The sequence below is a fragment of the Oryctolagus cuniculus genome, chromosome 12 (genome assembly GCF_964237555.1).
Source record: "Oryctolagus cuniculus chromosome 12, mOryCun1.1, whole genome shotgun sequence".
Classification (NCBI taxonomy): domain Eukaryota; kingdom Metazoa; phylum Chordata; class Mammalia; order Lagomorpha; family Leporidae; genus Oryctolagus; species Oryctolagus cuniculus.
In genome coordinates, this window is record NC_091443.1 from 83,351,226 (window position 1) to 83,378,943 (window position 27,718).

General features: G+C 37.9%; 1 protein-coding gene across 4 annotated transcripts in view; it reads right to left on the reverse strand.

Annotated features, from left to right (window-relative positions):
* Positions 1 to 26,163, reverse strand: part of ICE2 (interactor of little elongation complex ELL subunit 2) — a 42,327-nt gene extending 16,164 nt beyond the window's left edge. The window contains exons 1-11 of one of the 4 annotated variants that reach the window (XM_008268940.4): positions 26,003 to 26,163; positions 25,025 to 25,146; positions 22,836 to 22,940; positions 14,530 to 14,791; positions 13,604 to 13,723; positions 12,905 to 13,042; positions 12,212 to 12,325; positions 11,887 to 12,046; positions 10,851 to 11,032; positions 5,275 to 6,220; positions 4,097 to 4,272 (exon numbers count right to left, since the gene is read on the reverse strand). In XM_008268940.4, the coding sequence (XP_008267162.1) occupies positions 4,097 to 4,272; positions 5,275 to 6,220; positions 10,851 to 11,032; positions 11,887 to 12,046; positions 12,212 to 12,325; positions 12,905 to 13,042; positions 13,604 to 13,723; positions 14,530 to 14,791; positions 22,836 to 22,940; positions 25,025 to 25,065 (2,244 nt within the window). In that variant the 5' untranslated portion in view covers positions 25,066 to 25,146; positions 26,003 to 26,163. Of the gene's footprint in view, positions 1 to 4,096; positions 4,273 to 5,274; positions 6,221 to 10,850; positions 11,033 to 11,886; positions 12,047 to 12,211; positions 12,326 to 12,904; positions 13,043 to 13,603; positions 13,724 to 14,529; positions 14,792 to 22,835; positions 22,941 to 25,024; positions 25,147 to 25,811; positions 25,948 to 26,002 lie in introns of those variants that run through there. The other 3 variants (XM_008268941.4, XM_002718197.5, XM_070054302.1) reach the window with 3 other exon arrangements.
* Positions 26,164 to 27,718: the final 1,555 nt, after the last annotated feature.

The window sequence follows — 27,718 nt, forward strand, 5'->3', positions numbered from 1 at the left end:
GCATCCATATCAAAGTTCCAGTTAAGTCCCAGCTATTCTGCTTCTAATTCAGCTCCCTGCTAATGTGACTGGGAAGCAGCAGTGATGGCTCAAGCGCTTGGGTCCCTGCCACCCAAAAGGGAGGCCAGGTTGGAGTTCCTGGTTTTGGCTTTGCCCAGCCCTGGCTATTGTGGCCATTTGGGGGAGTGAAACAGCAGATAGGATGATCTGTCACTTCGCCTTCCAAACATATTTGCTCAAGGACACATAGGTAGTTTGTAGCAAGATCAGAAAAGAATAGATTAAAAGAAAATCTTTCTGGATCATGAATGGATAACAGATATAACAGATATTAAATTACATATATTTTCTAAATTCAAAAATATATATATTTCTGTAAAGTATGTTAAAAAGTAAATACTTTGGTGGGTTTTGATAACATTACCACATCTAAAAACCCAAGTTCTAAATCTGGTTTTAAGTTCTATATGTATTCTACTGCCATCTCCAGGAAGCCAGGGAGAAAGAATATTTTATCTTAGTATTCAAATTTACAATCAAAATTTTCATACTGTAAAAAGTAAGTTCACTGCTTCTTTTTCCCCTTGATAGATGGCTCCTATTCTTCCCAAGGGAAAGCTTTTCTTAGTTTTCTGTCTTCTACTTTCTCATACGAAATTTTAAAACCTGTACATATATTCCTAAAAAGATATTCCCTGGCTAGTACCCTATCACCAATCCCCTCAGATACCTTCTATTTTTCCTAACATTTAGCACCTACAAGATCCTTTTTTCTGGATCTAGAATGGCAATAGAAATTTTAAAATAACTGCATCTAATTTTTTTGAGCACTTCAAAATATAGTACTTAGGATATTTGGCTAACTGAAGCAGACAATAACAGATAATACCAAATCATCCAAAGTTACTTGGTCTGGATTTCATAATTATGCATAGAATTCAGTAAATTCCAGCTTTATGTTGTGGTCCAAACTAGCCTCTTCAATTCACTGCATCTTTTGAAACTGGCTGCTGTTTTAAGTTCTCTGAAACGCAGCTCTTGTTAAGCAGAGTTTTGATGAGGAAGTGTAAACGATATTGCAAAGTCAAGTCTCAGCTACAATAATGCAGATTTGAAGAATCAGGCGAAAACAGAGGAGAGATGACGTTCTTGGACATCGAAGGTTAGAGCCTTCACAACAGGTTTTAGGTAGGAAATACTGAGGATGCATCCTCACCTAACTGAACAGTACCATTTTAAAAACCCTTCCCTTAACAATACTTCCTCCCTCCCTACTCCTCAGTTTTTCTCATTTACTCAGTATCTGTTTATTGAGTTTCTCTGGTATGCAACATCTTCGAGAAACATGTATAGGACATGATTTCATGGGGCATACATTCTACTAGGGGATTTTTAAACCATGTGCACTAAAACATCACAAATAATGATAGCAATACAATATATGTTAGCAATACAATAACCACTCAGTAGAAATTTTATTTTACTCTTGGGTTTGACAAAACAGAAATAACACATCCTCTCAGACATTCTCAACTCTTCTGACAAACTACAATGAAGAATTAATTCTCTCCTATAGGTAATGCTTGACATTTATAGATTTTACTTTAATCAAGTGAATGACAATATCCTTACCAAATTGTCTGGTTCAGAAACTAAATCAGTACCTAACATTTCCCCTAGGCTAATTTTACTTAAGAGATACTGGCGATCAACAATTTCTAAGTGCTGTAGGCTGAAAGAGAAATATAAAGTGGTATGGGCTCACTGGGTAGGAAGTTAAACCCAAAGTAAATTACAAAGACAGCGAATAAGAAATAAACAAAACTTGAAAATACAATCTGTAACACTGACACCATAGGTACTCCAAATATCCAACCCTAGGACTGATAAATTTATCAGAATTAAATATAGATGAGGCAGAAGAAATAGCAAATAAAGTGTAGTCCTATAATTCAGAGAATATTAGCATTTATCTAACAGAAGATTAATATCAAGCCTATAATATTTTATCATTCCATGATTCTCTTTTATAAAAAGCACTCCCTGGGGCAACTGCTGTGGTGTAAGGGGTAAAGCTGCCCTGCAGAGCTTGCCATATCGGCACTGGTTCGAGACCTGGTAGCTCCAATTCTGATCCAGCTCCCTGACAATGTTCCTCAGAAGGCAGTGGAAGATGGCCCAAGTGCTTGGGCCCCTGCACCCATGGGGGAAACTGGGATGAAGCTCCTGGTTCCTGGCCCAGCCCCAGCTGTTGCAGCAGTTTGAGGAGTGAACCAACAGATGTAAGACCTCTTTCTGCCTCTGCCTCACCCTCTCTGTAACTATTTCAATAAATAAATAAACCTTAAAAACAAACAAATTCCCCATTTTATTCAAAATCATCAGCATTCTAGAATTTTCAGTTTGGAGGTAGGGTCCTGGTACAGCAGTTAAGCTACCCACATGGGAAGTCTGCACACTATATCAGAGTGCCTCGGTTCTAGTCCTGGCTTCACTTCCTATTCCAGCTTCCTGCTAATAAAGAGTGGGCAGCAGTGATAGCTGGAGAACATGAGTCCTTGCCACCCATGTGGGAGATCCAGACTAAGGTCCACCTGGCTCATCTCTGACCTCTTATAGGCATTTGTAGAGTGAATCAGTAGGTAGGAAATTTCTTAATCTCTATCCCTCTCAAATAAAAATAAATAAAAAACATTTTTCTGCTTTAACCCACTGATGAAAACTAAATTAGGATAAGCAGGAATTTAATAATTTAGAATTTCGATACTTTGGGGCTGGCTTGTGGTATATCAAGTTAAGCTTCAGCTGCAGTGCCAGAATTCCATATGGGTGTGGGTTTGAATCCCAGCTGCTCCACTTCCAATCCAGCTCTCTGCTAATGCATCTGGGAAAGCAGTCCTTGGGCCCCTGCACTTTCATGGAAGACATGGAAGAAGCTCCTGGCTTTGGTCTGGCCTAATCCCAGCCATTGTAGCCATTTGGGAAGTGAACCCCTTTCTGTCTATCCTTCCTACCCTCCCCCCCTCCACCGTGTAACTCTGCATTTCACAAAAATAAATAAAAGAATAAAATATTATCAAGTAAAAGTTCTACCAAGTCCACTGGGTTCTGGTGGACAAATTGTACATACTAGGCATGGATGGGTTAGTTAGTTTTTTGTGGTAGTTAAACCCTCACAGTACTATGCTTACTAGCATGGAAAGGTTAGCACTTCTTTGCCTTCTTTACCTGTTATTAATATGACAGAGTAGGGGAATATACAATTGGGACCAATGTAGAAATATCACTCTGTATAATTTACCTAATTCCTATCCCAAATCACATGGACACTCCAAAAATAAAGCTATCAGTGAAAATTCGTATTGGATGGTGGGTTATATACAATAGACAGAGACACTAAAACTTAAAGAGACAAAAGTATGAACGATGACAAATATATACAACAGAAAACAATTCTAAGAGAAACTGAAGGAAAGGCACTTCAGTACTTGTTACATCATCAATTATAACATGGTAGCTTTTCTTTAGTTACCAGGATTTAGTAGTCAAATGCAAAAACAAAACAAAACAAAAAGCACAAAAACTAATCTGAAGGGAGAATTTCAAATATTAAAAAAAGTTGAAATAAGTATTTTTTCAAATTGTAGTACAAACTGCTTTACTGAGGAAAATACTCATATCAAACCCCAGAAAGAAAAACAGGAGAAAGAAGAGATTTGGTTTTCTGACAATCCTGGAAATGCTTTAAATGTATGTGAAAGTCCATTTCTGAAAGTACTTAGACTTTTAAAATGACACACAACTCATGTGTCATAATGGATACTCAAATTCACAGGGGAAACCAGGAATGTATATGCCAATCTAGGTCAAGTCTATGATGGTGCAGTTTTCATAGTTTATAAATTCCATGCAAGTTAGACATTTATAAATATATATATTAAGTACTTTATCTTATTAATATTGATCTCATTATTTTACTAAAATTTCAATCTGGTCATACTATAAGAATGATCATTCATTTAAAATTAAACTTCATAATATTAGCATGTTAAGTTGCTGATTATCTACTTAGACTATGACATAAGTGAAAACTTACTCTTCTGATTTTCTTCCGTTTTTTAGAACGTGGTCTTGTCTCTATTCTCTGGACACTGCAACGCACAAGTAACAACAGGTCTTGCAGGCTAAATAACTTATAAACAAAATTTCCTTCCTGGGGAGCTAGATATTCCGATGTATCTTCAACATGGTCTTGAAGTTCATACGGCAACCCTTTAAAATAATGTTTCTCATATTTATTTTACATTCACCTTTATCATAATCCAGGATAAAATAATTAAACTATTTTTTAAACTTCTATCAACTTTAAATTTCTACTTTCTCCACTCAGCTGATGCTCACAGTATTGCCACTTCTGTTTACTTCTATTGGAATTGCAGGAAGAGCTGAAATCAAAGCTTTAAGGTCCTCTTCCTTTTAACTGTAAACCTTGACAACTCTAGGCAAAATATAAATTAATTAGTCATGGGGGCATCGTGGCACACCAGGTTAGGCCATCGCTTGTAAGGCCACCACCTCATATCAGCATTGGTTAGAGTCCCAAATGCTCCACTGCCAATCCAGATTTCTGCTAATATGCCTGAGAAAATCAGCAGAAGATGGCCCAAGTGTTTGGACCCCTGTCCCCAGTGTGGGAGACCCAGACAGAGTTCTGGGCTCCTGGCTTCGGCTTGGTCCAGCCTGCCCAGCCCTGGCTGTTCTGGCCATTTGGGAAGTGAACAAGCAGACTGTCACTCCCTTTCTGTCACTCTGCCTTTCAAATAAACAAATAAATTAATTAATGAGACAGAATAGGAGAAGAAAAAAATGTTGAAAAAGTGATGTCATTTCTAATATAGGCAAAGCTGAAGAGCAAATTTATTTATTTTACAAAATCAAAGCATACCAAATATAGTCCAACACCAAGCAGAAGTAAATTTTGGATCGATTAACATTTATGATTATTTCTGATACATTTCCCCTTCAGCAGTTTGGTAAACCATTTTACCTACGGCTTAGCAGCCACTATACATGTTCAATACACATTACAAAACCCTTATACCTCTGGCTATTTACCTAGAAAGGATGATTTAAACTTACTGATAGATTGAAAACTTAAACATTAACAACTAAGTAAAGATTAGACAAAACAGCGTTTAACAAAGAGTGAAGAGAGAAAAAAATCTTAGAAAAAGGAACAGATAAAACAGTGGAACTTTGGAAATATTTACTTACGTCCTTTTGGCTTTTGAAATGCAGAAGTCCATCCAGCTTTTGGCCAACTAGAGGCATCTAGAGGAGTTGAAGATTGCTCAGAAATTGGCTGTTTAGAGCTCTCCAAATTAATTAAGGGCATTTCAGGTACTTTTTTAGAAATAGGCTTTAAGAGCTCATCCTGCATTTTTAAAATCTCTCCAACGGGATCAAATTTTTTATATACTCGTTTGATAGGTTTCTTTAAAATACAGGACTCTTCAGGACTACAGGTAGAATTGGTCTGGTTTGCTACAGCAGCTGGTCCTGAGGCAGAATTTGGGCTAGCTGGTCTAGTATTTAAATTAGAATCCACAACAGCTGTCTTTACAGTATTGTTATTCTCACACTCAGTATCGATGATTAAACAGTCCTCATCTGTATCGCTACTGCAAAGATTTTCATTTTCAGTTTCAGCTGCTTCTGATGGCTTTTCCTTTAAATTACCTGCATTTGCTAGAACATTCAGTCTGTCACTCTCAGCATGCATATCACTTTTATTAGAGCTTTCAGTTTCCTTACAACATTCTAGTTGTGAGGCATCAGACGTTTTCAAGTCACTATCATGCAGCAAAGACTTCTCAGAATTTCTTAAGTTGTCACCACAAACTGCAAATCCCTGGTCATCTTTACTTTTGCACTCCTCTGGGCTGCCATCCACACTGGTAACTAGTTGTTTCTCCTTCTGCAGTTGTTCCATTAGAATCTGAGATAAACTTCTGGAATTAGCTTGAATATCTGGTACAAGTGGAGCCACAGGTTTAGTTGCTGCTTTGGGGGCTGTGGGAGTATTTGCTGGACTTGGTGATTTTGATGATTTGCTGGTGGTTACTCCAAAAGTTTCAAGTTCTGTAACATCATCATCAAAACCCAGATCCAAATTTTCAAGAGTCTCAATTTTTCGGCACTCATTAACTTCATAGGACACCTTAAGAAAGCATATTAGCAAGTTATTAGTAACAATTTCAGGTCACTCTTCAGCTATCCCTTAATAATGTCCCTATTCCTTAAATACAGCTCATGTTCTTTAAAAGCAGAATACTACTAAGTTTGGCCTAGCAGTTAAGATACTAGTCAAAATGTCTGCATCCTACAATGGAGTGCCCGGGTTTGAGTTCCCAGTTCCATTCTCAGTTTCAGCTTCCTGCTAATGCAGACTTTGGGAGGCAGATGATAGCTCTGGGTGGCACATCTGGATTGAATCTCTGGTTCCCAGCTTCAGCCTGACCATTATGGCATTTGGGGAGTTTACCAGCAGATGGGAGCTCTGTTTTTTTTCTGTCTGCCTGCTTCTCAAATTTTTTAAAAAAGTAGAAAGTCTAAATGTTCTAAAAGGTTCATGAATAAGACGACAACAGTGGCTGGCGCTGTGGTACAGTAGGTGAATCCATTGCCTGGTCACTAGTTCTAGTCCCAGCTGCTCCTCTTCAGATCCAGCTCCCTGCTAATGTGCTTGGGAGGGCCCAACTGCTTGGGATCCTGCACCCATGTGGGAAACCTGGAAGAAGCTCCTGGCTCCTGTCTTAGGATTGGCCCAGTTCTGGTACTGTGGCCATTTGGAGGGTGAACGAGTGAATGGAAGACCCTTCTGTCTGTAACTCTGCCTCACAATTAATATTTTAAAAATAAAAGGCTAAATTTAGTATTAAAAAAGTAAAATTAATGCTGCTTCCCTGAGCTATTCCTAAAAAAGAAAACAGAAGAAAAAACTGTACATATCAAAATGCACAGAGAAAACGTAGTATCAGTATTAGACAAAGCATAAATCAACACAAAAGATTTTGGTCAGAAAAGAGAGGAACTCTATGTTGAACAAAGATGAAATTGATGAATACATAACAACCACAAATTGTGACACATCAAACAACAATATGAAAACATATAGTTGGGATGGGTGTCTGGCCTAGAGGTTCTTCCAGACTAGAGTGACTCACTATTAGCTCTGGCTGGTGATTCAGTTCTTGGTAATAGCAACCCTGGGAAGCAATGGGAAAGCTCAAGTAACTGGGTTCCTGCAGCCACACGAGAGACCTGGAGTGAGTTTGCGGCTTCCTGGTTCAGTCTTGGTCAGGGCAGGCATTGAGGGCATTTGAGGAGTGAACCAAGGGATGGAGGTACTTTCTCAGGAAAACATACACATATACAAATTGAAAAAATATAAGGAAAATCTGACAGAAGCATAATTGTACCTGATCAATGATACAATGTCTCTAATAAGGAAAAATAAGCAAGAATATACCAAGGATGAACAATATTAATTAAATGACTAAAGAAATATATATGAAGGACTGAAAAACTACTAACACACACACACACTTAATTTTTTTTTAACACGAATCCAAGGAGCATGCCCACAAATGGACTGTAACTTAATACACAAAGCAAATCTCAATAGAGTACAAAGCAGAATCTGCTAAGCTCTTACTCTGCTGAGATACAAATTAGAAATTAAGAAAATTTTAAGCAATGAACTGAAGCACTTGAAAACTAATTGTTGCATAAGAAAATTCAAAATATTAATTACAGAATAATTACAAAGAACCAGAAATCAGAATATAAATCATTCATTAAATATCAAGACTATCAGAATTTGAAGCTTAAGCTCACATTAGCTTCTCCTAAGAATCATTTTCACTTTTTATGTTTTTTTACAGATTTTTATTTATTTCACTTTTTTGCTAGGTGTCTAGGTATATTAGTAACAACCAAAAAAGCATGTGCCTCCAAGTTCGGGGCCTGAAAACTCAGGCTACAATCTCTGAGGAAGCTGATTTATCTCTGATCTACCTCAACTCCTGGAACACAGGTCCTAGTAGTATGGTGTCCAAGCCCTTGACAGAAAACTGAACTTTGACTTTTACCTCTTTAGCCTCTCAGGAAATGCTACCAAAAGCAAAGTTCATTTTCTCAGTGGCCTCTAAGTGACAGTCCTATCTTCTAGGTTTCTGTCTTCTCCAGGATCTCAGCCCTGTAATTCCTTACTATCTTGTTAGAGCTCTGATATTTCTTATAAAGAAGTTTTAATATTTTGTCCAGCATTTTAGTTGTCACCAAGAGAAAGATTCAATTGCCCACCATTACTAAAAGTCACTCTCACTTTTTATCCCTCTTACTTCTACTTCATGTTTCTTTACAGCACTTGTTACTCCTTAACGCTTGCCTCAGGCTAGTATGTTTTTAGCACATTAAAACAGAATGCCAAAGAAGAAAACGTAAGTTGAAAGAACTTTATGACATATAAAATCATAAAAATATTAAGATGCAAATAGCAGAGAAAAACATATAAAACAACTATAAAAGACAAAGGTCAATATCCTCAAAATTATATGAACTCCCAAGTAAAAAAATATTTTTAATCATATTTTAACTTTATTCGCTTCTTGCTTTAATTATAATCTATGTTCATATTTCCTGTCCTCAAAAAGACCTTCTTGATCATGAATACAACAGCAATATCCACTCACCTCTATTTCTCCTTCATCTACTCTATTTTTTCCAATAGCATTTACAAATTCCTTCATTTTAGAGGTTGCTTTATCCAGTATCTGTGCCCTCCACCACTAATACAGCTCAGAGAGAAGAGACTGCTTTTATTCACTGCTAAATTCTAGATGCATAGAGCAGTATCTGCTCAATAAATATTTGTGGAATGAATGAAGTTTCCTTTATATAAGATGTTTTACTTTAATAATTACAGAAAAAATATTTTAAAACATAAAAAATAGTACCAAGCCTTGCTCTATATACTAACCTGTTTAAACCCAACAATTTTGAGTCATGTAATGTAATACTAATTTTACAGATAAGCAAACAACACAGACAGATTATGTAATTTGCCCAAGGTCACAAAGCTATGAAGAATAGGCAAAGATTAAAAATCTGGCCAGGGGCCAGTGCTGTGGTGTAAAGCCACCACCTGCAGGTGCCAGCATCCCATATGGGTGCCTGTTCAAGTCCCGGATGCTCCACTTCCGATCCAGCTCTCAGCTATGGCCTGGGAAAGCAGTAGAAGATGGCCCAAGTCCTTGGGATCCTACATCCATGTGGGAGACCTGGAAGAAGCTCATGGCTTCAGATCAGCTCAGCTCCGGCTGTTGTGGCCATTTGGGGAGTGAACCAGCGAACGGAAGACCTCCTTCTACCTCTGCCTCTCTGTAATTTTGCCTTTCAAATAAGTAAATGAATCTTTTTTTTTAAAAAAAGTGACCAAATACTTTCTGGATCAATCAAATTAAACTTACCTGTTCCTGTTCATACTTGAAAACTGTTGAATAGGAATGAGACAAACTAATTTAAAACCTCATATTAACTACCACTGACACCAAGTTCGTAGGATACAGAAACTGAGAACTATGCTCAGCATCTTACATGATACTTAACTCTTTACATGAACTTAACCCTCACAACAGTCTTGTGAGGTAGTTTTTTTTTTTTTTTTTTTTTTTTTTTTTAATTTATTTGAGAGGCAGAGTTACAGAGACAGACAGCTATCTTCCATAGCAGGTTTACTCCCCAAATGGCAGCAAAAAGCCAAGGCCATGCCAAGTCAAAGCCAAGCCAAAGACCTGAAACTCCATCGAGGTCTTCATATGGTTGTAGGTCCCCAAGGGTTCTGGCCATCTTCTGCTGCTTTTCCAGGTACATTAGCAGGGAATGGGATCAGAAGTGGGACTTGAACTAGTACCATATGGGATGCTTAACCTGTTGTGCCACAATGCTGGCCTGTACTTAAAAAAAAATTTTTTTAGACATTCATTTGTCTCAAAGACAGAGTCATACACACACACACACACACAAACGCACAGTGACAGAGAGGGAGAGAGAACAATAGAGAAACAGAGAGATGTCTTCCATCTGCTGGTTCACTTTTCAAATGGCCACAACAGCTGAGGGTAGGGCTGGGCCAGGCTGAAGTAAGGAGCTCAGAACTCCATTTGGATCTCCCATGTGGATGGCAGAGGCCTAAGCACTTGGGCCATCTTCCTCTACCTTTCCAGGCACATAAGCAGGGGGCATGGATTGGAAGCGGCTATCAGATATGGAATGCTGGCATTGCAAGTGGTGGCTTAACCCACTGTACCACAATGCTGGCTCCACTTTTATAAAAAGAGAACACTGAGGCCTAGGAAAGTTAAATTAGTTGTTTAAAGTCTAGCTGGATTTGGAATTCAATTCATTTATTTATTTTTGAGAGGCAGAGACAGAGAACTCCCCAAATACCCACAAGAGCTGGGACTGGGCCGGATCAAAACTGGAGCCAGGAACTCAATCCAGATCTCCCTCGTACGTGTCACAGATCCAACTACTTGAGTTAACATGTTCTCTGCCTCCCAGGGTGTGCGTTAGCAGGAAGCTGGAATCCGGAACAGAGCACAGATTCAAATCCAGACACTCTAACATGGAATTGGGCGTCTTAATTGCTAAGCCAAACAGCTGCCCCTTGGAATTCAACAAAGCCTCTACTTTCAACTACTAGGTTTAGAAACTTGCAATAAAACTTTGTGCTTCTAAAGGATAAACAAGCACATTTCCCTAAGGAAAAGAAAACGATTACATACGTCTATTTCAGATATATACTCTTCAGGTTTGTCCATAAATACTGCAGAGACTGGAACAGATGTGTTTTTGGACATCATGCATTTTAATGGAACTTCATGGAACATTTGATTTCTCTCTCTCATTGTCATTTTCTTTCGGGGAAGTGGTGAATTGATATAAATTACTTTAACTGGTTTTGACCCTTAAAACAGAAGAATGGGTGATCAATATCTACAGTTACATTAAAAAAATAAAACAGAATATTTGACAGAAGGGTCACAAAACAAAGAAACAAGGAACAGTAGTAGCACATGTCTCATATATTTGCCACCTTTGGACAAGAAAATTTTAAAGTCCCTGAAAGACCCAAGAGCAAGAGAATCTAACTGGCAAGAGAAACATGTTTTCTTTCTAATAAGACTTAAAAAGTATTTCACATTTTACTATTAATTTTTACCACAGAAAATATTTTATATTTAATTCAAATCTGTAGTTTTGTTTCATTAGACAGTCTTTCATTCATTATACTTATGTTGTTACAAATAACATTAATTCTGAAAGATTAAAAAAATTACTAAATATGAGCCAAAACAGTAAGGGGGATGTTTTATATGGAGAAATTAATGTGCAAATATTAACTTTACCATAAAGAAATATAATCCCATTGCTTCTAACCATAGGCCTCCCTTAATTCCGTAACAGACAAGTAATTAAGTCCTGGAACCTCAATTCATTTGAGGTTGCTAATAAAGTACTGCACTCTTCTTTATTTCAGTCAAAAGAAGAACCTCGTCATTTCCTGTATTTCTAGCCACTGTGAGTTGTACTAACCTCTCTACCTCTCCCCCTCAACGTTGCTACAGATGGGAAAAGTGTCAATTTTATAGTTTTATATATGAAAAAAATTCCACTGAGGATAAATTCCAAAGTTACAACTTCCTTAAATGAAAACATATTTTTATTTCTGACAAGTGGACATGTAGGTTTAGATAGTTGAAATGGAATGATTCACACCTCTCTTTTGAAAGCATTATCTAGCCAGAGCAAATCACAAACCTGCAACAGGTATAACTTGAATACACACTGGAATTTCCCATTGCTCCTTGTAGTCCGGTCCATGGTTATTTAATAAAGTAAACAATGATCGACTCGTTAAAGCTATCTGAGGTTGGTATCTTGCAACAAGTTTCTCCGCATTTGGATCTTTACTAATATCCTGAAAAACAACATATAACTTGTTATGTGACTATACTTACTGAAAATTTCTTTCATAAAGCAATGAAAAAAAGGAAGAAAGGAAGAAGATTTTAGAAAGTCAGATTACAAATATTTTGTGAGGGACAGATTATTTAGAAAGACCCAAAACCACCTTGGTACTTACATAATGCATAGCTTCGGCTGTTTGTTCTGGTGTTTGAATCGTAGGATCATCTTTTGAGAGCTGCAACTTTGCAGGCATGGAGGGAAATACTGTTTTCACATATTTTACACTGCCCTGGATAAGAAATGAAATATTTATTGCCAACATTCTGATATTTTTCTTTTCCAAAGAAAACTATCTTTCACCATAGGAAACTCTTAACTTGAAATTCATCACACTACCAAATGCAAATGTCAAATTTAGAACTTGTTTAAGCCAAGACACTGATGTTTTTGCTCGACAATGACCACCCACGTTTGTTGGAAAAAAGGCTCCAAGAGAAGGGTTTCATGGAATTTCCCCTGTACTTTAAATTCTATCGTCCCCTTTTATTAAGTATACATGTGAACAGGTACTCTTAAGTATCTTCTCCATACCTATTTTTAATGTATGCACCTAAATTCCCTTAAAAGAAGAAGGGCATTTTGTTTGTATTCAGCAGTATTAAGGAAGACAGGAAGAAAAGATAAGCAAAAAATAAAGTTAGTAGTGGTATTTTTTAAAATAATAAACATTTTTATTCATAAAATAAGGGATTTACAGTGCATACTTAAAAATTTATCAATATCCAAAATATAAACATAATAAAAAATCTACATGAAATATAGATGTCTTAGATAAAAAAAAACATAGTTTTTTTATGATAAACCTTACCAACACAAGAAGAGTTTTTTCTAACTTCAACCCCATTTCTATACTGAATGGGAAGAACCCCATTAAGCTGGTAACTTCATGGAGGGTATAAAGCTCTGGATACTTTTTCACTTGTTCAATGCAAGCTCTTAAAATTTGCTAGGAAATAAGAATTAAGAAAAATACATTCATACAATACTACTGAAATAATGCAACAAAAATCTCAGTTATATGAGACTATTCATTGCAAAAATTAGCCTCATATCATTAATCAAGTTTCTAATAATCCACATATATTGTACATTACTTATTTGCTTTAATTTTTTATTTTTCATGATTTTTAATCTCATTTCTTAAAATACTGATATGTAATACTAAAATTAGCAGTCATTAAAATTAAAGTTAAAGATATTTTTCCATGTTATTTAAAAAACTGACAAAGAAATAAAGCCACATGAAAATTAACACTATTGCCTTAAAAATTACATGAGTGATAAGAATAAATTTAATATTCTATAAATATTTCCAAGCACAATGACTTAGTGGTCATTATAATCCACAATCTAAAATATAAATGATGAGTAAAACATATATAAAACTTGATTTCTAAATTGCTAATTTTGAGTTCTATAAACTTTGGCCAAGCAATCACACATTTTAGAATGCTACTACTGCCTATCAGTTGGCAGGCTATGTATATATGACTTTTTTTTTTTTTACCTCAGTAAAGTGACGGGCATCATCAGAAAGCATATTATAATCCTGTGCACATTTCTTTGCAGAATTCTGCAAAAACTTTAGGAATTCAGTAACTTCTTCACTCACATGTTTTTTCATATCCTGATTTTTAAAAAAGTAGACATGTCTTGGAATAAAAAGTTTTGTTAAGTAAAAGTAACTTCTCAATCACTGCTCTAATAATTTGGAATTACAGAAGGATTAACCAACCAAATTCAAAGCAGAAACCAGAGAAAAAGTTAATGAAAATTCTATTAGAATGATAAATTTGTTACTAAAACCAGAAAAATAGAAAAGTAAATGACTAATACTGTATAACATGCTTAAGAATTAAAAAATATATTTTCTAAGTTTTAATAAAAAATCCATTGGATAACTGAGCAAATGATATGAACAGGCAAGTTGTAAAACAAAGAAAAATGGCTTACAGACACATGGAAAATGCTTACTTACATTAGTGATCAATGTAAATTAAATTAAGGTAAATCACCACTTTCACCAAATCAAATTGAGACAAAAAATGTAATGTTCAGTATTACCAAAGAGAATTAAAAAAAAAAAACTTTCATGTAAGAGTGGTACAAATAAATTGGTTTAAACTTCTGCAGAACAGTTTACTTATGTGTAACCCCAGATCAAAGCTTTAAAAACAGGCAGTCTTTGATGTAGCAATTTGATCTACAGCTAGAACTTAAGATCAACTGGAATGAGACATGCTCAGAAGTAGAGTAAAACACCTGAAGTATAACAGAACCTACGAGAGACTTAAAGAATCAATGTTTTGTCAACTAAACTTACATTCCCCATTTTTGTAAATTTGACAGTACATAATAGACACAAACAATGTAAAAGTATTTCCTGGCCAATTTTTAATATTTTTTACTAAAGCTGAAGGAAAAAATACATACCAGGTACTGCAAGTAGTCACTTTTATTTATTCCAACAGCTTTGGAATTTGGAGGAATATTTGCGTATTTAACCAACAAGTCCACATAACTCCTCTGCTCTCTCTGTGAGAAACGAGAGAAACGAGGATAAGGAACTCTTGGTTTTGGAAGAAGAACCATTCCAACTGTGGTTTTAACTTTTTCCTTTGCTTGAGTTGCTGAACTAACTGCCGGCTCATTTTCTACAGAACTTGCTGAGGCATTCAAATTTTCTCCTACACGTCTGGAAAAAGAAATACAATTTACAAATATGTGCTTTTCACATGAAGATTACTATCATGGAACTTCATGATTCTCAATCAGGGAGAATATGCGTGATTAACAGAGTATATTCTGGCTTATTACCTAACTCTGCCACCTGCACTTCAATGTTTAACCATTTAGTGTAGATTAACGTATTTTGCAAGGCAGGATCACACTGTAAACTTTCCTTCAGTTACCTGATAAAGAGGAAGAGGCATACTTCTTAGACTAGTTTTTCTGTTTGGAAGTTTATTCCACTTACTGAAGAGGGGAAAATCATTTTTGCCAATTATATACCAGGTATTTTTGTGTTTACATTTTATTACAATGTCAGTATTTTATTAATTACATTCTTCAATAAGATTTATCAGTTAATATGGTGAACAAAAGTTAGTAAGAATAGGATGTAATGGGGTTACAACTTGAAGTTAACAAATTTCCTGGTCTCCTCTATGTACCTTAAAAATTAAAAGGAAAATTCCAACATTATATGCCATATTTTATGGCATAAGTAGTGGTTATAGAAAAGTTATACAATCCTCTATCATTCACATATATGACTAAGTCTTTTCTTTTTAAGGATGCAAAAGAAAAAACCTGGCATATTTATAATGAACTACACCAAAAGAATTGTGGTCAGGAATCGGTTATCATATGTTTGTGAAATGTTACCCATGGTTTAAAACAAAAAAAGTCACCTTACCACTCCAATCAATACAAGACTGCAAATTTCTTATCTTGTATCATTATTTGTCTCTACATTCTTGCTAGTCATTTATTGTAACCCACATTTTCATTATCAGGATTTAGAAGGCCATCAAAACACTATATTTTCTTATCCTTTACAAGTCAAATTTCCACCTCAGAAGCTGTTCCTATGACTTGGCTCTAAATTAAGCAAAAGTCCACAAAGGAAGGAAAAGTAATGAGAAAGACAGACATTATGGATTGTCTTTATTCTTCTATTCATCAACATAAGTGATGATCATGTCCCAGCCTATGCTAGATACTGGAGACACAACCAACACTAGGCACAAGAAAATTTCTGTTCTCCAGGAACTAGTAAGATCAAGTGGCTCACACAAGTGAATAGAGAAGAAAAAATACATACATACATCAATAAAATGTGACTGTAGAGATCTTAGGTGTCCAGACTGAACACACCAAATAGGTGACTGAGAATAATCCTCAAGATATCATGATCAGGGATTAAGAGGGACAAAGTAAGGTGGAGGTGGAGTGGGTGGAAATCCAGAGCAGAAGTTCTTAATCATAAATGTTAAATTAATTTCCTTAGAGTATTTTGGAAGCCCAGTGCATCTGGGTTGTCACAAAAGAGGTGGAGAGAGGTGAAGGAGGCTAAAATTCTTAAAGGTGAAGAAAACTAGCTGTCTATAATGTGTAATACTGTTTTGTAAACTCTTACAGGTGCTTTTAGGCTTTCTCTTATCATATATAAACAAATCTATAGTTACTACTTACCCTAACTGCATTTTATTCTCTTTTCTTTTTCTTTGCTTTCTGAAATATTTCTCTTAAATATAACTTTATTGGGCTGGATGTTGTGGTGCAGTGTGTCAAGTTGCCACTCATGACACCCTCATGTGAATCAGAGTGCCGGTTCAAGTCTGGGGTGATCGGCTACTGATCCAGCTTTTGTTAATCTGCCTGGGAAGGCAGTGGATGGTGGCCCAAGTACTTAGGCTCCTGCCACCCATGTGGGAAAGCCAAATAGAATTTCTTGCTCCTGGCTTGGGCCTGACCCAGTCCAGTTGTTGTCGCCATTTGGGGAACAAACTTGCAAATGAAAAATCAAGCTATCTCCCTCTGGCTCTCCTTCTCTTCCTTGTCTGTCCTTTTCTTCCTGCCTTTCAAATAACTAAATACTAAAAAAAAAAAAAAAAAAAAAGGCAATCTATTATTTTCCTTTTCACATTTAGGATATTATTTAAAAACTATGCAATAATTATCTATTAAAGTCATTTCAGAATATTCAATTAAATATCTTATTTCTTTTAAATATTTGTTATAAAAGGTGGGAGAACTCTGGCCTAAAATGATTGAGAATTACTAACATTGATTTGTATCTAGACAAACAGCAAGTTAAGTCTCCACTTTAAGTCAACTTTATGATACTAGAATAAATACGGTGAAAATTCTCAAAGATGAGAGCCTTATTTGAGAAAAGATATAGCCCCCCACCCAAATAAAGCAAAATAATCAAGATAACTCTTAGAGCTAAGCTACAGATGAAAAATCAAGAGAAATGATTAGTTAATGGGAAAAGAATTTAGGAAGTTAGGATGCTTAGACTGACTCTGAAAATAATATAGGTGAAGGAAGACATACTTAGCTACTAAAGTTTCTCCAATAACTGTATAAAAATAAGCACATTTTAGGTTAACAAAATGAATATTAACTGCTGATCTTGGGAGAAATGTATTACAGCAAATTGATTTCTCACTAGAAAATGTCATGAGAGCTATTCAAACCTAACGGTATTGTGTCCTCAACTCTTAACAATACTGCTTCACAGCTGTCTCTCTGAATATGAGAACATGTCTGTCCTCGTGGCACAAACTGGCAAATTTAATTAAGCTGCTGCAGCAACAAGATGCTGACTCAGATATGCCAGAGTAGGAATGTCAAAAAATTCTAGCAGTTTAAATTGGCTACATTCAGCAAAGAATGAAATGGCAGCACATCAAGATCATTTCTGTGTGCAGTCCTGTCAAAATCTTCATCAGGGTGCAAAGCCCGAGTCTCTGACAGGGCTTCTCTATCCACAGTTATGGCATTATGTTTTATTTCAGTTGATGGTTTGAAGTTTTCCCCCTTCATTTTGTCAACTACACAGTCTGCTTTTTTACTTCAAGTTTCCGTGAAAAAACAGGCAGAATCTAAAACTTTGAGTTTCCTATTTAAAGCCTACTGGTTTGGTACACAGCTTCTTTAAAAAGCACTATCTGAAAATTGTGCTTCTGGCTTCCTTTTCAAGTCTTCTTGTATCTACTGAGTCTGATTTACTTTTTGGTATTAAACATGTAAAAACTTTACTGTTTTCTACTTGAAGCTATTCCCTCTCCCAACCCATTATTGGATTAAAACTCAGTTATAAATACCTGCAAATCCTATATTTATTTTTTAAAATTAAAATGTTTTAAAATTAAAAATGTTTACACTGGCTATTTCTACACGAAAAGCTTGCAGGCTTCGTAAGTTTTCTCCTTTATTCTTAGGCAGATTTTCTAAATATTCTATAAGGAACATAATTTCTTTTTGATGCATTACAGAAAAATAATACCATGTTAACTTTCTATATTATTCATATGTAAACACATTATCCCAGTAGTCCTTTCATTTTACAATTCTTTATGGAGCACAGATAATCAAAACAGAATGCATTTCACATGAAAATTAAAAATGAACACTTTGTGACAGGAGAAGGGCTGAACAAATATTTCATATGCTGAAAACAGTAAAACTAAAGGTAACACTATTAGGCCAATATGTTAGAAAACACAAAACATATAAAATTAGTGATACTACATATTCTGCATTCTTTCTGGTTTTTCTGTCTATAAAACATTTGTAAATTAATAATAGAGCTTGAAAATCCAGTTTTTACTATAACAATATTTAGTAAAATGTAAGGTTAGGTTAAGAGACTAGAAACATGACTTGTATCTTTATTTTTACTATACTAAAAGGCAAATTAAGCTAGTATGTTACTTTGTGCTAAACAGAAACCTAAACAGAAGAATTCGTATTCTAAAAACAGAAAAGATTGTAGGAGTTCAGTATACCCAACCGCCAGCAATATATCCTCGTACAAGACCAAGCCAAACCCACACCCAGTGTATGTTGAACAGACTTGAAAAAAAACCCCACTAAAATAATTAAGCAGTGGTAGAAGAAAGACTTATATCAGAAATTTTTTGCCTGAAACATGAAGGCTGAGATAAAAGTTCAAAAATACTGCTAGGTTTTTTAAAAAAGGTTAAGATATGTTATCAGAATATCAAGGCAATAAAATTGGTAGGAATTCTTTGATTCAAATAGACAAAGGTAATTTTTAATTTACCTGGTAAGTTTTAAGAAATTAGTTTTCCCCAAGAAATAATACAATTTAACAGAAATACTTAAAAAAAAAATCCAGATGCATACATAAGGTGATCTTACTGTTCTAATATTTCACAGCTGACATTAGCAGATGCTATAACTGCACTATGCAAGAAGAAAGTTGCTTCTGAAATTCTCAAAGCACTTATTTCTTTAATGTTCTTCATGACAATCTGGCACTATTTATCAAAATAAATATACATATACCCTCTACTTGTAATAATTTATTCTAGTAATACACATATAAAAAGTATGCTCACTGTTTATAACAGTAAAGGAATAGAAATAAAATAAATGTCAATCAAGGTTAATAAAATTATATACATCCAACAATAGATCATGATACCACTATAAAAATGTCAATTTATATATACTAATATGGAAAGAACACCAATATACATTGGGAAAGAGAATATAATACAGACTACTATATAAAGCTTGTGTTCATGGTGGAATAAAAGGGAGGGAATACTCATATTAAGGTATATCACATTCATTTATTCCAAGCTGAGTTGGTTTCACAGATATATCCTTGTTCCTCATGGGTTCAGATTCAAAAGGCTGGGTTGAGAGTGCCAAATCAGTACTTATTTTAAAAGCTAAAGGAAGTCTGATTATCAGCCAGAGGGGGAAGCCTGAAGAGGAAGATGGCGTAAGAGTCTGAAACCTAACACAGAAACCAGGAAACTGGGAAAGTGGACTACCTCTACAGGAGCGAGTTTACTGATGACAGTGAGAAGATGTGGTGGATGCCAGGGAAATGTGAGTAGGATGTTCAAGGAAAAAAAGTGCAGCAGATATGCAGTGAATCAAAGGTTTGTTTTTTCAATCCCAGCCATCTTTTGATTGGGCAGTTTAATCCATGTACATTTAAAGTAATTACTGACAGAGAAGAACTTACTGGTGCTATCCTGTTAACTGTTTTCTACAGTTCTTTTTCTTCTTTTTGCAAGGTCTTATAAACGTTTTGCTTCTTATTTTCCTTCAGCAAGCATATACAAGACTTTTATACAAGTCTTTTAAAGAAGTCTCGAGTACAAATAAGTAGTAAGAAAATAACTAGGAGGGAATGAGGGGTCCAGAAATGATTTAAACAGGAAAAAAAAGTGAGCAAATTAAAATATGAATCAAGATGACTGAAAATGGGAAGAACAAAGGCATTGGAATTAAGGGGGTGACTGAGAGAAAGGATACTAGGATGGCAAGAAAATATGGGGAGATCCACCGCTGTAAAACAGGAGGATAAAAGTAAATGTTGAGGGGCCAGCGCTGTGGCATAGCAGGTAAAGCCGCCACCTGTGCTGTTGGTATTCCATGTGGACACCAGTTCAAGTCCTGGCTGCTCTACTTCTGATCCAGCTCTCTGCTATGGCCTGGGAAAGCAGTAAAGGATGGCCTAAGTCCTTGGGCTCTTGCACCCACGTGGGAGACCCAGAAGATGCTCCTGGCTACGGATTGGCTCAGCTCCAACCAATGCAGCCAATTGGGGAGTGAACCACCGGATGAAAGACTCTCTCTTTCCCTCTCTGTCTCTGTGCCTCTGCTTCTCTATAACTCTGCCTTAAATAAATTAAAAAAATAAAAACTAAATGTTGAACTTTCTTGGGGAGCTTGTTACTCCTCATTTGGGGTATTTACATGTCTTTCTAGTAAACTCAATTACTTGGTTTCAGATTCAACAATAGAGTAGAAACAATCAGAAAGAAAAGAGCTGCTAGAAAAAAGAAAAAAAAGACCTAAATGAAAGATCTCTGTGAGTGAGATCCCAGTGGAAAGAACAGGTCTTCAAAGAAGGAGGTACCTTTCTCTGAAGGGAGGAGAGAACCTCCACTTTGACTATGACCTTGTCTAAACAAGATAAGAGTCGGAGAACTCAAAAGGCTTCCATAGCCTTGGAAACTCATGACTGGTGCATAGGGAGATTACTGATGCCATAGACAGGAGTGTCAATTTGTAAAGTCAACAACAAGAGTCACTGTGCACTTACTCCTCATGTAGGATCTCTGTCCTTAATGTGCTGTACATTGAGATTTAATGCTATAATGAGAACTCAAACAGTATATTTCACTTTGTGTTTCTATGTGGGTGCAAACTGTTGAAATCTTTACTTAATGTATACTAAACTGATCTTCTGAAAAAAAAAAAAAAAAAAAAAAAAGAAAAGAAAAAAGAAATTATCAATTCCCAACTTGACTCTCACTGGGATTAAACATGACAATAGGTCTGATCTGATTTCATCATCATTTAAAAAATCATCTATTATTTTTCACTTTATGTTTCTATGTGGGAGCAAACTGTTGAAATCTTTACTCAATGTACACTAAACTGATCTTCTGTATATTAAGAGATATTAAGAGAATCGAAAATGAATCTTGATGTGAATGGAAGGGGAGAGGGAGTGGGAAAGGGGAGGGTTGCGGGTGGGAGGGACGGTATGGGGGGGAAGCCATTGTAATCCATAAGCCGTACTTTGGAAATTTATATTCATTAAATAAAAGTTAAAAAAAAAAAAAAAAAAAAGAACATTGGCTTAGGAAGAAATATACCATATGGCTGGTATGAATAAGTGACTCTATCTCTGTGGCCAGAATTAAATTCATTTTAGTTTTTCTAACATAAAAAAATAAAGGCAATAACAAAAAAAAAAAAAAAAAAAAAAAAGAAAGAAAGAAAAAAAAGAGCTGCTAGAGGCAGGTGTACAGTGAGAATTGAAAATATTCTTTTTCATACCAGAGGAAAAAAATAAAAACCTTTGGTAATTTGGAAATATTTACTAAAATATAAAATGTACATATCATCTGACCAAGTGATTCAATTCTTATTGATTCTACAGAAATTCATCAACATATTGTTTATAAATAGAATAAAAATAAAGAACATATTTTATAACACAGGACTAGCTAAATGAATTAAAAGTTCATCTACATGAGGCCAGCGCCGTGGCGCAACAGGTTAATCCTCCGCCTGCGGCACCGGGATCCCACATGGATGCTGGTTCTAGTCGTGGCTGCTCCTCTTCCAACCCAGCTCTCTGCTGTGGCCTGGGAAAGCAGTGGAAGATGGCCCAAGTCCTTGGGTCCCTGTACCCACATGGGAGAATGGGAGGAAGCTTCCGGGTTTGAATTGGCGCAGCTCCGGCCGTTGCGGCCATTTGGGGAGCGAACCAATGGAAGGAAGACCTTGCTCTCTGTCTCTTCCTCTCATTGTCTGTAACTCTACCTCTCAAATAAATCTTTAAAAAAATAAAAAGTTCATTTACATAATGAACAGGAAACCATTAAGACTGAGCTATGGGGCCAGTGCTGTGGCACAGTGGGTTAAGCTGCTGTCTACAGCACTGGCATCCCATATGGGTGCCAGTTTGAGTCCCCTGGCTGCTCCACTTTCAATCCAGCTCCCTGCTAATGTGTGCCTGAGAAAGCACAAGAGGATGTACCAGGTATCTGGGCCTCTGCACCCACATAGAAGACCCAGATGAAGCTTTTGGCTCCTGGCTTTAGTCTGATCCAGCCCTACCTAGCCACTGTGGCTCTTTGGGGAATGAACAGCGGATGGAAGATATCTCTCTTTCCTTCTCTGTAATTCTGATTTACAAAAAAATAAAGTCTCTAAAAAAAAAAAAAAAAAAAAAAAAAAAGACTGAGCTATATGAAGGGGCATAAAAGATACACAAAATATTGTTTTAAATTTGAAAAGCAAAGTGCACAACAGTTTTACAGAATGAATCCATTTTGTGTATGCATAAACATTCATGTGTAAAGTCTGAAAAATACCAAAATTTCTATTTTTAAATTTTTATATTTCTATAATTTGAATGTTTAATAGTAAAGAGAGATATGAAACTTCAACGGTCAGGACAACAGTAATTAAATATAGAATAACCAAATAAACAAACATATTACCTGCTAGACAAGATACATAGTTCTTTCAAACTTGGAGCCATCGAATGATCTTTGTAATTTTCCCGAGAGAAAAACGTCTTTAGGCCATTTTTTGGGGAATCGTCCCTGGGAAACAAAGTAATTTACTTGCAAATTTGACAAATTCAAAATCTCACATTAGACTAAGAATTACAATCACACAACTGTAATTTATAAATACATGCTCTCTACACCCTTTACCTTTTAATTCACCTCTTTATATGTTTAATTTCATGTATCAGGTTTATGAACTTAGATGTTTTACTTCTTCAACAGCTTTAAGCCTAGGCTCATTATGAAATTATCCAGTTTGCAACTATTTATCCAGTTGCAACTATCAATCTTGCTTTCTGTATAAGTAAATAATTTATTCAATTAAATACATGTCAGAGAAACTTAAGTGTTAAAGAAACAACAGCCTTAAGCACAATCAAGAGTTTAGGGGACAGGGCTCACCCCTGGCTCTGAGGCATGTTAAAATGTCTGGTTGCTACTTAATGTCTTTTTTTCATGCACTACTGTGTCAGGCTAAAAGATACAACAACTGTCCTACCTATTTTTGTTAACACGGCAAAGGAGACAAATGGCACCCCTTTGTCCAAACTACCTCTATGGTAATATATGACTCTTTGTTCATTTCTGCTAAAACCAACTCTAGATATGATTTTGTGTAACATAATTAAGTTAGAGATGAACACATTGTAGTCAATACTTTCCATTTAGTAAGCATTCCAAAGAAACGCTGGCTGCCAAGGAATTAAAACAATAAAAATAATGACAGCCAGTAATCCTTGGAAAGACAAGGATAAGCTGGATTCTGTAGTAAATGGATAGTTTCAAGGGCTATTATGCTGTGCAAATGTCCTAGACCACATTTAGTTTGACAATGCCTTGCCTCTGAACACGTTCTCTACAGCACTGGCATGGAACACAGACACACACACCTCTTTTTTTTTTTTTTTTTTTTTTTTTGACAGGCAGAGTGGACAGTGAAAGAGAGAGAGAAAGGTCTTCCTTTGCCGTTGGTTCACCCTCCAATAGCTGCTGTGGCCGGCGCGCTGTGGCCGGCGCACCGTGCTGATCCAATAGCAGGAGCCAGGTACTTATCCTGGTCTCCCCTTGGGGTGCAGGGCCCAAGGACTTGGGCCATCCTCCACTGTACTCCCTGGCCACAGCAGAGAGCTGGCCTGGAAGAGGGGCAACCGGGACAGAATCCGGCGCCCCGACCGGGACTAGAACCTGGTGTGCCGGCGCCGCAGACGGAGGATTAGCCTACTGAGCCGCGGTGCCGGCCCACACACACCTCTTAAAACCTACAACAGAACAATCTAAACAAGTGGCAAGTTTTGGTTGTCCCATTCCCTAAGCAGGGAATTCTAACATATCTCTTCTAAACACATTTCTTGCTTTTAATGGCATTTATCCAAAAAATCTCTGATTAAGGTATTAATGGCAAAACTAGAATATCTTATTTGATATGTACCAGGGCAGAGTTTCTTATTACCTGGCATGGTTCTGTGTGAGATCTGTCTAAATTCAAAGGTTTCTGTGTATCAACAAAATCAAAGGGCCTGAAGGAGTTTGAGCTCCTTGGAGATGAGAACATCATTTGCATTAAATGAATACTTACTGAACCTTCTGATTTAATATTCTTTGAGTCACGTGCTGTCTGAATAATCTGTGTGACCTTCATATCCTCCTTGGCTGGCTCAGTTTGTGCTACAATGATCCACAGCAGCAACATGTATTAGTTGGATGTCTACAGAATCATTGCACTGCTTCATGTGGTTCTCCATTTGCAAAATTCTCACTTTTAAAATAGTCTATGCATTTATATTATCATTTGCTAAAAATTCTAATATAACAACAACAAAAAAAACACGACGTCTTCTCTTAATAAGGACCTTTTGATTACTTGTAGGGAAATGGGCAAGGTTTTTGGGCTTAAGAAAGTTCCACCATCTCTCCTTCACAGGAGCCCAATCAACCTAATGGTAATTTTGAGTGATGAATGTCAGTAGAGGAAGTGCAGTCAGCAGTAATTCAATAGTGTTCAGTAGGTGAAGGTGAGAATAAATTCTGAGACCCTGAACTTGTATCTTCTGCTTCCCATGCCAACCATCAGCCCCACTCCCAGCCTCTTCAGCGGCCTACCAGGAGAGACAACTCACCAGTTCAGTATTGGTTCGCTCATGGTCATGTTGGAGCTCATCTTTATAGATTTCCGCTTCACTTCTAGCCCACAAGTCAGCTCACAGCCAAAGCTCCAAAAGAGGCAGAAATCCCTCCAGATCTACACTCAAGAAAAACAAAAGGTCAGGATCAAAAGCAAGCGATAGGCTAGGCCACGTGCTGTGAACTCCAGTGTAGAGAAACTTCTCCCTATCACCTGCTCTCACAGATAAATACTTCCAGGTTCTTTCTAACTGAACAGCTATGACGGAGGATGAGCTCTTCTCCACCTAACTTAAGCCAGGAGTCTCACTCTTAGGATATCTGATGAGGAATTAAGGGCCCAAGCAGATGGTGACTTCACGCCTGGATCCCGTGTATCTTAACTCAGTCGCTCCCCAACCCTTCACTGCCAAAGTAAATTTCACTTCCGTTTCCCCAGCTATACACTTTTTGGGGCAGGTGGGAAGGGGTGAGATAGGGCAGGATCCTAGGCCCTTGCAAGATCCCGATTCACATTTGCGGGACTTGCAACTTGAATGACATTTGACAGGCTCACTCGGACTTGACCTCCCCGTGCTCGGTGCTTCCCTTGGTCACCCCGGGGCACCGATAAAGTGGCCGGTGAGAAACTAACAGCCACATTCTGCAGGCTGCCTCTCGGCTCTGGACGGGCCTGAGCCGCTCCCACTTCATGGCCCTCTCACATTCCGATCCAAAGTGGGGCTGGGGAGTCGATGAAGGCCAAACCAACCGCCGACAGAAAGAGAACGAAAAAAGACTCACAAGTTCTTAGGAGGTAAAGTCAAGGGGCGAACAAAACTGGGGGAAGAGCCGCGCCCCAGCCGGGAACGGAGGCGCCCCGCCCGGCCCAGGGGGCGGCCATGTTCCCTCCTCCCGCTCCCCACCAGCGCGCCCGCCCACTAAACAGCGCCCTCCCTTCCGCCTGTTGGCTACAAGGCAGCCTTTCCGCCCACCTCATGGTCCGCGGCGGCTCAGGCCTCGGCCGCAGACCCCACTGCACACACGCTCCCACCCCAGGCTTCTCACTGTCGCGCGCGCTCCCCGAGAAGGCGGCATTTAAAGGACGAGGCCGCGCCGCCTCGGCCCTGCGTGATGACGTCGGCAGAGTCGCAGCGGGCGGGGCCTGCGCGTCTTGTAGGGGACGTCCTGCTGCCCGCCGTGCGAGCTCTGAGTGGCTCCGGCTGCGAAGGGCGTGGTGTGGTTTCGCGGCGGAAAGGGGTAGGGTGCTGGCTTGTTGTCCGAGTCCGCAACGTTTGAGTCGGGCTGGATAAATTGGAAGGACCCATAAAGGCTTGGCAGGACACTTAGACAAGTTTCTTAATTTCCTGAACTCCGACCCCTCATTTGGAAAGTGCAGATGAGCAACTACCTTGTAGTGTTTTGAAAAGGAATAAAAGAAATATGGGATGAGGCTGTGCTAAGCACAGTTCCTGGCCCATAATAAAGCCTATTTAAGTGCATCTTCCCCTCCACTCCACTGCCCGCCCCATGTTAGATGTCAGTTTCCACTCGTGACCACTTTTTCACACTGGTTTGTTACCACGAAGCTAAAACAACACTGAAGCTTACACATGGACGAAACCTGAGTATGGCTTTTGCTCCGGCTTTTTACCTCTGGGAATGTAAGACTTTTGAATTAAATAAAAGATAGGCAAGAGAGAGAGAAGTTACTAGTGCAGGAGGTACAAAGCAGGTTTGAATAATTAAAGACATTATAGAATACTTTACATGAGATAACAGATCAGGCAGTTGCCAGGTGGGCTCATTTGAGGAGCTTGGGTGTGTGCTTTGACGGTGCTATGGCTTGGATATTAGTTTTGCGGTTCCCTCATAGGCCCACTTGCTGTTGAGAGAGCTTGCAAACAATCCAATTACTCTATAGAGGCGGCAGGCTCAGTGGGTGGTACTTAGATAATGGGGGTATGACCTTGGAAGACGGTTCTCCGGAGGGCATTGGTTGTAAAAGCCCGAGTGGGGTGGGCCCGCCGGGCCGCCCGCCCCCTGTCTTGCACTCTGCTTCCTGGCTCCCTCTTCACAAGCTCTACCACTGTCCTCTGAGCCGACCAGGTGGCTGAAGTGATGGACGCTACTCCGTCTTGAACGGCGAACATCCAAAACCGTGAGCCAAAACAAACTTCCTTCCTTCCTTCGTGGCTTATTACAGTGGCGAAAGTTCAGACGGGAAATTGGTACCAAGGAGTGGAATCATTACTATATATATGGAAATGGGGTGCAGCTTTTGGAATTGGTTTCCTAGAAAAGATTGGAAGAGTTTGGGGGAGCTGGCAAGGTTCAACGTTCTATGGCTATGTCTCGCAGTAGAGGCTGTTGGGTCAGGGCTCCCAACAGCAGAGTGCTGGTGGAAAAGTGGACGGACGGTCAAGGGGATGTTGGTGAGGTTTCAGGTGGCAATGAGAGTTCTATTGGGAGGTGGAGTGCCTTTGCTGCACTGGGGCAAAGAACCTGGCTTTCCTGTGTCCTTGTCCTGAGAATCTGTGGAGGCTGAACTTAAAGATGGTGAACTAGTTCAGTTTGGTGGAGGAAATCTCAAGGTGGCAAAGAATTTGGGCTGCAGCATGGGTGGTGGTGGTGGTGAAGTTTTACACTGAGAATCAGAAACAGAATGGAAAACATGCAGAAAATTAGTAGCTTAGCGAGAGAAGGCAGGA